Source organism: Heliconius melpomene, chromosome 7 (genome assembly GCF_056956725.1).
Source record: "Heliconius melpomene rosina isolate 202511_hmr_F chromosome 7, ASM5695672v1, whole genome shotgun sequence".
NCBI lineage: Eukaryota > Metazoa > Arthropoda > Insecta > Lepidoptera > Nymphalidae > Heliconius > Heliconius melpomene.
This window is the reverse complement of record NC_140395.1, coordinates 13227443-13241800: the sequence shown is the minus strand read 5'-3', so window position 1 is coordinate 13241800 and position 14358 is coordinate 13227443. Positions and strand designations below refer to the sequence as shown.

The following is a 14358-nucleotide window of genomic DNA, read 5'->3' as shown; positions in this document are numbered from 1 at the left end:
ATGGGTTGTTTAAATTTTCACCCTCTTGTCACAAAACAACCACCCTTAAAATATTTAAGGGTCCCCATTTCAAAGATAAGCGATATTATTCTTTCTCCTAAACTGGCGTTTCCTTATAAGCAAAACATAGCAATAGCTTATACCTAATAAATAAATGACAGGCGTATATTTTCTTTCTATTTTTCAGTTTCTCGTTGTACTCGGCAGACTGCATATATAGCCCGGTTTCCACTGAGAGCGGAGCGGGTCCATTAAGGACTACGTTGAACCCGTAAGAGTAAACTGTATATTTGTATTTCAACCAATAAATAGCCGGGCGATAACGTTCAAGCGAACGGAAAGAATTGAAATGAACTCGCTCAGTCAGAACTATGGAGCGGAGTGAAGTACAAAACTCTTTGTTGGTGGCAATGTAAATGTATTTTATTTTCCGTTCCGCCTAAGCATTACCCACATCATTTTTATTTCGCGGTGGAAACCGGACTTTTAAGCATTAACACTCTTAGCTTCACTTTTCGCCGAATATAAGATATTGAGTGTTGAGTGATGGAATTCAATTGCATCTTTACGTTACAAGAGTGGGGAAAAGAAAATAATTCGTTGCCCTGAGTGGGAATCGAATCCAAATCCATTGCCTTTAAAGACAGACGCAGTTCTACCAAGCCACGATAACCTCTGAATATTATAGGTACTATACAAAGAAGTCTACAATATCTACATAAAGGTCTTATATATGAGGAAATGAAACCAATCATAAAATTCTATGCATTTATTCATTTATTTACCATCATCTTAAATCTATTAACAATATATACAAATAATAATTGATTAATTAACACTACAAAACAAATATTTCATCATATTATTATAAAATGGAGTAGGTACAATATTAATTTATACCGAATATGGCAACCCGTCACAAAAAATATTTATCGACATCCCTGTGAGTTTTTAATTTAATTTTAACATTCACGTTTTTCTTCAATTATTTTAAATAAAATTTACATACATATTTAAATCCATACTTTTAAAGAATATCAAGATTTTTTAAATAAAAAGCAGTATTGTGCCAAATCAATTTCAAATAAACTGTCGCTTATCGTCTAAGCACAATAATAGCCAATTAAGATTTTATATAACTTTTTGTTGTTAGCATACGCTACTCAAAGGTTACAAATATATTATTTAGCATAACAGAAAGATATTTTTAAAATTATTTTACACTTTTACAGAAACCCATTTTTTAAATAATCGTTTTAGTAATCTATGTAAAACGGCACCTCAAGATTGCACTCAAGAGCAATGTCAGAGTTGAGAGTCACTTATAAATACTAAAAACATTAATCGGGACGTCGATATTTAAAACAATAAAGATTAATAGAAACATTTCACTCTAAAAATTTCGTAAAACACCATTTATTAAACAAACCTTTATCAGCTCAATGAAAATAGAAAAAAAATACATTCAATTTCGATGTCATTACGGTAAAAAACAATTAATAATTTGATAAATATCTACAAAAATATTTCATTTCTCTTTGAAATATTATTTCGAAATCCGATATACATCAATTGACATTTGAATTTTTTGGATTAAAGTCAAATGACAAATATTATTCAGCCTATTGTTTCTTTTATATTTTTCTAAATCTTAATTTAGATGAGCAACAGCTACTCGCATAAACTGGAATCAGATTTTAAATGGCAATCAATTGGCCAAATAAACGCTAATTAACGTGTCTGAAAGTAGCTGTAAATATTTAACTGTATTTAGTCGTAATGACTCGGGAATAACTTGTTTCAGAATATCTCAATCAATATAACACTTATTTCTTTCTCGAACCGTGAAAGTTGTGTATTATATTCGCCATCTTGATATGTTCTCTGTAATTAGATCTGGTGTTGGTCCGTCTCTCACGGATAAAAATAATCTCATGTAAATGTATTTTTTAACTAATTAATATTTTTTAGTCTTAAATATAAAATATAAATATTTATTTAACAAAGCTGCCTACATTCTTATAAATTAAACAAATGTACAAGTGTATATTCTATTTCAAGTGATTTATACATATTGTAACTAGTTATTATCAAAATATTGTTTAATTTTAGCATCATTACTCGGACTAACGATTACTACTATTACTATAGCAGCATTGCTACTTGTATATAATATAGTCTATATTCATAAATATGGCAATAATAGCTGTCGAACAAATTTATATTTTTTATTATGGCAAATTTTCTCATATTTTATATTAGAAATAAACTCATTAAAAAGTTATAAAGATAACTTATATAAGTAGCATAATTCGATTTAATAACCTAACAATATCAGAATGTTCCCGTGAAGGTGACGAAATGTAAATTTTAAAAACAAAGCTGCACTTTAAGTATAAATTAAAAATAAATAAAATACAGGCTAACTACTTAAAGTCGACGAAAAACAAACGTTTCGATCTTTGGTTAAACAGCAGTAACAAATTATATTGTGACACCAAAGATATCTAGAAATAGCCAACCATAGACTACCTAGAAAGTCTTCGTACAAAAATACTTTATCAGTCTCTATGATTGTTTATTTCTTTTCTTCTACATTTGTCTGTGGTTCTGCGCCGAGAAGGATTTGGATTTCGTCTACACTCTTGCCCTTAGTCTCTGGTACGACGAAGAAAATGAAGACGAAACCGACGAGCATAATACCGGCAAACATCCAAAAAACTTGACCTGATCCAATCGCCGTGTTCAAAGAGTTAAATGTACTGGTAACTGTAAAACTGAGCAACCAGTTAAACGTACCAGCAGTTGATCCTACGAAAGCTTTGATGTCTATTAAGCAAAGTTCTCCAGCCATCATCCAAGGAATAGGTCCGAAACCGAGAGAAAATGCTACTATGAAGAGAGATAGAGATAACAAAGGCAACCAAGAAATCGCTTGAACGATAGAAGAATCTCCACCATGAGTGTCTTTTAAGAAGAAAAACACGCCCAAAGCTGTCGAACATAAGCACATAACCAAAGCCGAGAAAAGGAGAAGTATTCTCCTGCCCAATTTATCGACAACTAAACTTGATACGAAAGTTGCAATTACTTGAATTACACCGATTATTATAGTCGCTATGGCTGGGGCGATAGTAGCACCTGCGCTGTCAAAGATGGCGGACGTATTAAAAATAACCGCATTGATACCGGACAACTGTTGGAACAACATCAGAGCGTAGCAAATTAATAGAGCTTTTAAGGCAGTTTTCTTTGTAATTGTTGACAAAAAAGATACAGAACTGCTATTCGAAATTTCGGCCTTTTGTTGAAGATTGCTCAATTCACTGTCAACATCGTAATTCCTACCACGTAGACGTATCAACGCTTCCTTCGCTTCTTCAGACCTTCCTTTGACAACCAAGAAATTCGGACTTTCAGGCATGAAGAAGAATATGATACCAAATATAATAGGGATCAAAGTACACAGAATATTAAACAGAAAAACGGTAGTATAACTACCAACAGCGTACGCAAACAGAATACCCACTGTAATCATAAGTTGGAAATAGCTTCCAAGAGTTCCTCTAATAGAATCTTGGGCTATCTCACTGGTATAAGCCGGGGCCGTCACACAAAACGCACCTCCAGCTACTCCGGTGACAATTCTTCCCGCCATTAGCATACCGACATTTGTAGCAAAAGTTATCAAGAGCCATCCTAAAGTGAACGGAATAATTAGCAAAAGCATAGTGGTCTTTCTTCCTATGGCGTCCATAATGAGTCCTATAGGAAAGCAAACGGCAGCCGCACCTAAATTGATAAGGGACGACACCCAGTCCCCTTGTGTTCCAGATATTTCAAAGTTGTAATCAGTACTGTTGCTTTGCGTTATTTTGAAGACTACCGGAGATGACCAACCGAGCATCGAACCTGCTGCCAGGGCGCCGAGGGTCGCTGGAAATAAGGAAAAATTATATTATATTATAACTGTTTAAGTTTGTGAAAACAATTATTGTTTTTCATGTTTACTTGTCTACCACATATAACAGGGTAGGCAGCAAGAAGTCTATCTGTGAAAACAAATTATTGTTCAGTGTTAAAGAGCGAAATGTTGGGATTCCAAAAATGTATAAAACTAAATATATACAATTAGTTTGGCTAAAATTTATTCAATTAAAATATATAAAAATCACGAATTTCAAAGATCTTATTGGGTAGAAAGAACACTGCAGGATGTTTGTGTTGTTTGTTGACCTAATTTAAATATTTCTTTGAAACCTTAGCATGCATAGTTTAACACTATTCCACTGCACTACAATAGAATCAAAATATTTATATATTCTTCCATTTTTGTTTGCCAGAGTAGGGATTGATCTACAACCAGATTAGGCAGACCCCACACCCCACAATGCCCTCACAGCACACCATTGTTAATATTTTTCCTAGTATGCATATAATTTATTTGTTTCACCAAACAATTATATATTATAAAGATAAAGAATCTAAGCCATCATGGCACAGTGGACATACGATGGTTGTGGGTTCAATTCCTATTCTGAGAATAAATTATGTTGATTTCCGTAATCTGACTAGACATATGGCGGTTTTGGCATACACATCATTTGAAAAACAGTCTGAAGTTGCTTTTACTCCAAGATCAATAATTAACAAAACTATAATTTTTCCACATTGCAATATATTTACCTGACAAAGCAGCAATGTACTGAGGTAGTTTCCTACCATTATCACCTCTAGGCTCCACTAGCACTGATTGTGATATCCCCACGTCCGCCATGGCACCGTTGTTGCCGTCTGCTTGCTGGAATAATAAAAATATTGTATTAATTATACCATATTTTTTTTTAATATTAAAAAATTGGGTGTTGTGTTAAAACAATTGAATGTCTTAACAGTAGAATGTCTACTGACTAATGAATAGGAAAAGTTTCTAAATATTAGATCAGTAACTAGACAAGGGCTAGGTCAGTATTTAGTAACTTTATATATAAGTTTTTATTTTAACTTTTCTTTTATATTTAGTGATATAGTAAAAGGCATACATTTAAAATTTATGTTTTTCGCATATATATAGTATAGTGCCCAACGAAAACGAGAAGAATTACAAATAGAGGTTCAAAATTATCAATCGGAGATTAATGTTGCTAATACAAATAATACCAACAATGAGGAATTAGATTACTTTGATAACTACACTGATGAATTACTAAATAATACAAATAACTGCAATCCAGATCAAAAAAACAAATTTAGAAAGAAATATAGAAATAGACAACACATTTAATGAATGTTTGGCGTACTTCACGAATACTGAACCCACTAAAAGAAACCATATACCTAGGCAGAGATCATCCAAAAAATTGGCGCGAATAATAGAATATATAAACACAATATTGTTACCAGAATATATTAATAAAGATACAACTTTTCAATCATTTCAAACCGTGATATATTGTGTTGCGTGGACAGCAGCAAAAATGAATGGTGCAAAACTAAGAACTACACCAAATGTTATTGTTACAAAATCTAAAGTAAAGAAACCAAAATGGCAGACCCGACTCGAGAAAAAAGTAAAAGATTTGAGAACTAAAATAGCTCGATTAACACAATTCATAAAAGGTAATAGAAGTAAGAAATTAATTCATCATGTAAATTTAACAAAAAGTAATTACAAAATCCATTCTACGCACGAAGAACTAAATACAGAACTGTTTCATTTTCTCGACACCCTTAAACAAAAACTTACATTAACAAACAGTAGATTACAAAGATACAAAATATGTATGTACATTGCGTAAAACTCAAAATAATCAGTTTTCATCTAATGAGAAACAGTTTTACAGGAATCTAAAAAATTCAACGAAAAATGATATTGAAAATTCAGTACAAACTACACCGACAGCAGATGATTTTCATAAGTATTGGACCTCAATCTGGGAAAATCCGGTTGAGCATAACTTCAGTGCAGATTGGATTAATTATGAACAAATGCAAAATCAGATTAAAACAGATATGAAATTTGATGAAATAACTCTTGGCATGTTGCAATTAACAATAGAAAATTTAAGTAATTGGAAGGCACCTGGATCCGACTTTATCCACAATTTTTGGTACAAGAAATTTACATATATACATAAACATCTTCTTAAGCACATTAATCACTTCATTCAAAATCCACATGATATGCCTGAATATATTACAGTTGGAATCACATATATGATCCCGAAAGATTCAAATAGTCTTAATGATCCCTCAAAGTATAGACCCATCACTTGTTTGCAATCAATATACAAAATAATTACATCTTGCCTTGCAAAAATAATTTATAATTATTTAGAAGATAATAAGATCCTTGCAGAAGAACAAAAAGGTTGTAAAAAGTTTAGCCAGGGTTGTAAAGAGCAATTAATAGTAGATTCTGTAATATTAAAACAAGCCCATCAAAAGAAAAAAGACATTTTTACTATGTATATTGACTACAGGAAAGCTTATGATTCATTCAATTCCACATTCTTGGTTATTACAAGTGTTAGATATATATAAAATACACCCAACCATACAACAGTTTTTAAAAAATACTATAAGCCAATGGACAACAAAATTAAAATTAACAAATTTAGATAACACGATAGATACTGTTCCAATTAAAATCACACGCGGTATATTTCAAGGCGACGCATTGAGTCCTTTGTGGTTCTGCCTTGCTTTGAATCCTTTGTCCAATATTTTAAATTCGGTGCAAACTGGATATAAACTAAAATTCAATAATGATTCGGTAAACAAAACTAATATGGACGATATTAAGTTATACGCTGAAACGAAAGAAGACCTAAATAAACTAGTAAATTTAACGGAAACATTTTCTCAAGATATTTGTATGGAATTTGGAATAGACAAATGTAAAATTAATTCAAGTAAAGCAGGACAAAATTATATGCACGACTATTTACTGAAGAATGGGGAACATGTAGAATCATTAATGGAAAATGAAACATACAAATATCTGGGGTACATTCAGTCAAAATTAACACATCATAAAGAAGTCAAAGCAAATTTAACTAAACAGTTCAAACATAGACTTAATTCTATATTTAAATCGAAACTTAACTCAAAAAATACTATAAAAGCGATTAATAGTTATGCAATCCCCATTCTTACGTATTCATTTGGAATCATATCTTGGAACAAGACCGAATTAAAAAATCTGCAACGCATTATTAATACAACTTTGACTAAAAATCGTAAACATCACCCTAGGTCGTGTGTGCAGAGAATGACATTACAGCGGATTGATGGTGGCAGAGGGCTAATAGATATAGTAAACTTACGATACGAGCCGATACGTGTTAGAGTGGAGACCGCGCTTAGGCAAGCGTAGTGTAGGACGCCCTGCAGCACGATGGACGGACGATTTAAAGAAGGTGGCTGGCACCGGATGTATGCGAGAAGCCCAAGACCGGGATGGTTGGCGCTTGATGAGGGAGGCCTACGTTCAGCAGTGGACGGCGATAGGCTGATGAGACACAACAAGCAGATAACAAACCTAAGAAAATATTTCCATTTTAAAAGTAACACATCCACATTTCATGAATCTATAGTAGAAAATGATTTAAAGCTCAGTACACTTAATCTTAAGGATAAAAATTTACTAGAAAATGATCCACATACAGAAAGACGCACTAAAATTCAAGAATCGGCCCGGAAATCTCTTCATGGAAGACATCTGAGCGAACTAAGTCAGAATTACGTCGACAAAACAGCGTCGAACGAATGGCTTAGACGCGGTGAACTCTTCCCTGAGACCGAAGGGTTCATGTTGGCGATCCAAGATCAGGTGAGAGAGACAAAAAACTACCAAAAATATATTATAAAAAAGTCCAATTTAAATACCGATATATGTAGACGATGCAATAGGGCTTCTGAAACGATACAACATATAACCGGTGCTTGTATGTCAATTGCTCAGACTGATTACAAACACCGGCACGATCAGGTTGCACATATAATCCATCAAAAATTAGCAATAAAATATAAACTGAGTTCCGCATTACCAGTACCATATTACAAATACACCCCAGAATGTATATTGGAAAACGAATTTTATCGGTTATATTTTAATAGAGCTATATTGACTGATAAAACTGTACCATACAATAGACCGGACATCACATTCATAGATAAAATTAATAAAACTGCACAAATTATAGACATTGCAATACCGAATTCCCATAATTTACAAGCCACTTTTTCAGAAAAACTTACAAAATATGAAGAATTAAAAGACGAAATCATTAGGATGTGGAAATTGAAAAAAGTAACAATAGTACCAGTAGTAATCTCTAGCACAGGTGTCATTCCCAAAAATCTTCACCAATCCATTAAAACATTAGATTTGCCCCCGTATACTTATGCCTTTCTACAAAAAGCAGCGATTTTAAACACGTGCAGGATTGTTAGGAAATTTTTAAGCACCACAAATTGTTAATTTCATTATTCATATGTATATATATATTATATTTATATATTTGGCTTTCACTTGACTTAGGTCCGTGACTGTCAATATGCCGGTATTAACTTACCGAGACTACGAAGTAGAATAAAAAATAATAATAATAATATTCTTTATTGTACACCCAAAAAATATAACACAAGAAAAGGAAACAAGATCAGAAAGAAATGTACAAGAGGCGGCCTTATCGCTAAAACAGCGATCTCTTCCAGGCAACCTTAAGGCATAGGACGTAAAGCGTAGGAAAGGGTTGGGGGTGTGAATAATAAATTTAATAAAATACATAAAAATAATAAAATATATATATATTCATATATAAACATATCCATACATATATACATAAATACATACATACATTCATAGTACACATATATAGCTTACAGTATAAAAAGATAAGAAGCTCAGAAAGTAAGAAAATATTGTTTTAATAAACGTTTAAAAATAGGTAATGATTTTTCCCGTCTAATATTCAAAGGTAAATCATTCCAGAGTCGGGAAGATGTAATTGTAAAAGAATTGCTAAGGAAGGAAGAAGAATGTGAAGGAATTTTCAGTGTTAAGTTATGATTTGAGCGCAAGTGTCGTGAGTGGGATCGCCCCAAAAATTCAAAACGCTCTTTTAGATAAGGTGGGGTCAATGGATCAAACAGTACACAGTAAAGTAGATGGAGAATACGAGTATTCCTGCGAAGTCGGATTGGGAGCCACTTGAGCTTAGTTCGAAACTCTGAGACGTGGTCATACTTTTTTAATCCAAAGATGAACCGAATTGCAAAATTTTGTAGCCGCTCAAGCTTATTAAGTTGCTCTTCTTTTAAGTCAAGGTAACATGAGTCAGCGTAATCAAGAATTGGTATAAGGAGAGACTGTGCTAACGCAATTTTTGTTGGTATATGTAGAAAATTACGCAATCTTAAAAGATAACCAGTCGAAGCAAACATCTTCCTGCTCACCTCACTAATCTGTGGATCCCAAGACATATTTTGGTCAATAATAATGCCAAGATTTTTAACAGTCTTACTGTACGGTATTGTTTGTCCGTTCAATAGTATAGGAGGTAAAGAGGACGTGTTAAATCTAGACATAAGCTTTGGACTACCGACGATTGTTACTTGAGTCTTAATTGGATTTAACTGCAGTCCAAAAGTCTTACTCCAGTTGGATATAGTCAATAAATTGTTATTTAAGAAATTTATCGCCGCAAGTAGTTCAGACACTTTGGAATGGCAATAAATTTGTAGATCATCTGCATATAGGTGGTAGAGAGAAGAGATATGTTGGGAAATATTATTAATAAAAAGTGAAAATAAAAGAGGAGACAACACGCCACCCTGCGGAACGCCAGCATTGACTGAAGACCAGTCCGAGTACGAATCATTTATTCGAATACGTTGACGGCGTCCATGTGAGTGAGGGTAAGCTATTTGGAAAATTGTGCGTAGCAGCGAGAGGAAGTATATGCAAATTGGCACCAGTAACCACTGACTTTAGACGGGAGGCACGATAATCATGTTTTAATAGGCAGGTGTTAAAATCGCCCATTAAAATTGTGTGGTTGTACAATGGCTTCAGACGCTCCAACAGGGTTTCAAGAGATGGAAAGTAATCGATCGTAAGGTTTGGACTATAGTAAACTCCGAGCAACACTCCCTTAACACTCCCTTGTGTGTGAAAAAATTATCTCAATGAAAAGATGTTCTGGGCCACCAACTGTTTGGTGCTGCGACTGGTCAACTATATTAAAGGCAATATGGGAGCGTAAGTATATAGCAACTCCGCCTCCGGAGCGGCCAATACGATCGTTACGAATCAAATGAAACCCTGGGAGCGAGTAAGAAACCGATTGCAGACATGGCTTTAACCATGATTCTGATACCAATATTGCATGAATATTATTATTGTTAAAGGAAGTAAGAAGATCTGGATAGTGTGCAGGAATACTTTGTGCATTAATATGAATGACATTAAAGTTTTTCAGAACGTCTGAGAAATTGCTATCAATGGTGTCACTTAATGTGAGAATACTGAGAAAGCTGTCTGTACTACTCGATCCACTAGGAGAGGAAGAAAGGGACAAAAAAGAATCGTCAGGTTCATCATTACTATTAGCCATAACTTATTAGTATATACCATATATGTTTTTATAAAATATATAATATATATATATATTATATATTTTATAAAAACTCTATTATATATATATTATATATATAATATACTCTATTATATATATATTATATAATATATATTATATAAAATATATAAAACAAATATAAATATTAAAATAAATAAAAATTATAAATATAAAATAAGATATATGAAAAAACTATAAATAAATCAATAATAAATAATGAAAGTAGAAATAAATAAATATTTGTATAATAGATTAACTGATTGACTAGTTAAGTACCCGCCAGTTGCAAGGAGAGATTAATAAAAACTTAAAGTACACAAAACAAAAAATTATAACTATATAAAATTTCCCTATCACAAAAGAAACAGCAGAATTACATAAGAAAAATATTGTAATTATAAAAATAATAATAATATAAAAATAGATAAAAAAGAAACACTTTGTTTTGCTTCAACAAGTATTAAAAAAAAGAGAAAAAAAAAATAGAAGATTAATAAAAAATTAATACTTAAATAAACAATACATATGTATAGGTTGTTTATATAAATAACCTAAAAAAATAATAAAAAATATAACATAATATAAGCAAAATCTACTATAAAAAAAAATAAAAAAAATAGGGAAGAAAAATAAGTAATAAATTAGTTAATAATATTGTTAAAGTGTACATAAGTTGTATATATTTATTTATAAAAAAAAAATCTGAAGTAAAGGCAAAACAAACAATTTGAGTGGTATAGCCACTATACAAGTTATTACTTGGTCACTCGTTTACACCTTTGAACAACCACTTTATTGTCTTTGTCGGTGCTTTTAGCAGTCATAGACCCTTGCTTTGTCGGTGACTTAGTTGAAGCGACAGGCACTTCCTGGAGATCTGCACTACACTCCACTCGGTAACGCAAACCATTTGGAGCAATTATGCGAATGAGGCCATCCCGTGTCCAACATTTCCCCACCAAATCGTTGCCTAGCCAGCATAAATACACCATGACGATTTTTCGTTAGAAATTCAGATATTGTGATGCTTCAGGCATCCCTAAGTTTAGATTTAGCGGTCCAAACATTGTGACGCATCTGCGGAGTTGCAAATTTAACCAATATTGGCCGAGGTTTCTCTCCGTTTAAGCGACCAAGACGATACGCTGACCTGATGCATGTTGTAGAAAAATTAGGAAGGTCAAGGTCATCCGCCACAATATTTGTAACCAGTGCCTCAACATCTTCTGTTTTACTCTCACCTACACCATGGAAAAGTAGTGTTTTACATCTCCTCGACATCTCCATACGGTCAACCTCCAGATTCAGTAGTTCAACTTGTTTTTGTAACGTACTAAGCGCAGTGTGGATGAACTTTTTAAAAGAAGTAAAATCTGCAGCAATTGTTGTCACGGTCACTGGTGATGAAGTTTTGTTCAAATCTTGTTGAAATTTGTTCATCCTGGCGTTAAACAAGTCAGCCATAGCAGTGATGGACTCCTTAATAGCATCCATGGTTGAATATGAAGTAATTTTATTATTAATTGTAAAAACTCAATATAGGACAACACTAGCTTTAGGTACTTAGTTTCACTAGCACATATAGAAGTTTAAAATACTTGTAAATAAAATAAAATATAAAAAATAAAGCTTTTCTAACAGCTGTTCACTTTTTTCACGCCTACCCGCGATTGATATATTTGATATATGGCATTGTTTATTTTTTTTTAATTATTATTCGTGCAAAAATGCAGCATATACAAACGGAAATGAGAGTATTAGATAACAGAGTGATCCTTGATAAACCCTATATGATAATCTCAACGATAAAAAATAGTACTGAATAACGATAATAACAACAAAGAAAAATATTTACTAGCTTTATCATAAAAACATACCACATTGTAACCATAGCTTGGGCCAGGAATAGCGGGAACTAAAGGTTCCGTTTCAGAATTATCATCATATCGATGACGGCGGTATACGCTTGATCGCATAATGGACAGTATACTTATAGAAATGTATTAAACTTTTAAAATAGTTAAGTTACACAGCCACACGGCCACTTCGCGCAATAATATTAACTGTAAACACATGATTATTTGTTTTCCAACACATCGCGAAAAGCGAAAGTAGTTGACGTTGACGCTGGCCTACTGTTTTGCTAAATGTCATATGTCAGCTGTCATGAATTGTCAATTTGGACGACAAATGACGTTTCAAATATAATAATATGTTATCTGTTATAAAAAAGTGTTTTTTTTTATTTTTACTCTGTGTGTTTTCTTATTTATTAATGAAACAAAATTGATAAAGTTTTTTTTCTGTATCCCGTACATAGTATATTAGGCAGACGAAGTCTTGGAACTTATTATAAGGACACTCCGTTCCCCACTTCAGCCCTTGCAGTTGCATGCTTGTGCCTCTGGGCCATGACAGACCTCACAAACTTTAAATAATAAAGATATATTTTAAGTCAAAAGACGTAAGTTTTAACTTACGCCTTATAATTTGTAATAGCAATATAAATTAATAAAAAAGTTGCGGATAACATTTTTATATTTATAAGATATTACATTTTTTACACAAAGATAGATAAATACGATAATGCATATTTTATTGTGATTATTAAGATTTTTTTTTAATATATGTACGTATTTATAATAAATTACTATAATATAATTCCTACTTCATTAATGATTTACCTTCGAGGTAGTGCAAAATTAGTAAACTACAAAAAATATATTATAAGTAGGTGAGGTTTTGAGACAAAAATAAACAAATAGCTAATGCTAAATGCTAAGTTATTTTTCAGGAAAAAAACTTTTAGTATTAATATTACTATAATTATTTACTTTTATCATGTGATATTATGTATCATGTTTTAAAATTTATAGAGAATATCTACCTAACTTATTTACTATAATTATATATAATAGCCATTCAAATTAAAGTAATGACACGTTTCCCAAAATTATACATTTAACGACATCGTTGTTCACAAAAAAACAACATTTTTTTAAATAAGCAATTTTATAAAATTACATTCGTAGTTTTGAGAAACAAAAATCTTGCTTATAAATAAATATATTACGTACCTACTGTATCCTATTTTCGTAACATGTTTTTGAATATGAATGAAAATGAAGATATTATTGATATATTTGCCATTACGCTGTATAACGCAAAAAGAATGCGAGTATAAAATAAAAATATATAAAATATAAAAATATATAAATATATAAATAAATAAAGTTTACAAAAAGAAAATTATCAATTAATATTTGATGCTATCACTTGAATGAGATTCTTAAATTTATTGTTTTAAATGGCTTATAAAGCTAAGAAACAAGAAAATTCCAATGCAATCCAATCTGTGCTAGTCACGGATTCGATTCGACTCATAGGAATACTTATATTTACATTCACAAAATAAGACATAGCTTTTGAAATACATATTTTCTTTTAAATAGTATAAAAGTTGAGAAAGGAGTAACACCAGCTATCCCGAGCCTCTCCGGTGACATGTGGGGTGTGTACGAAAATGTCTTAGAAATCTTTATCATAATTATGAGTCAGATCACAATTACGTGTGAAAAATTACCTCTTAACACGAAATGATCGTATCCACGCTTAAGCGTTATAATTTTCCGGCCTTGACAATGACTTGTTAGTTGTACTATATTGTGTAAATTTTAAACCTTATTGCAAATACTATAGGTATATTTTCCAATGC

At 32.0% G+C, this 14358-nt stretch overlaps 1 protein-coding gene across 6 annotated transcripts in view; it reads right to left on the bottom strand.

The window, feature by feature from the left end:
- Positions 1-754: 754 nt before the first annotated feature.
- The window catches only part of nebu (solute carrier family 2 member nebulosa), a 54854-nt gene continuing 41250 nt past the window's right edge, over positions 755-14358 (bottom strand). For 5 of the 6 annotated variants that reach the window (XM_085187853.1, XM_085187851.1, XM_085187852.1 and 2 more), the window contains exons 2-3: positions 4687-4801; positions 755-3936 (exon numbers count right to left, since the gene is read on the bottom strand). In XM_085187853.1, coding sequence (XP_085043979.1) covers positions 2579-3936; positions 4687-4801 — 1473 coding nt within the window. In that variant the 3' untranslated portion in view covers positions 755-2578. Of the gene's footprint in view, positions 3937-4686; positions 4802-12520; positions 12770-14358 lie in introns of those variants that run through there. The other variant, XM_085187850.1, reaches the window with a different exon arrangement.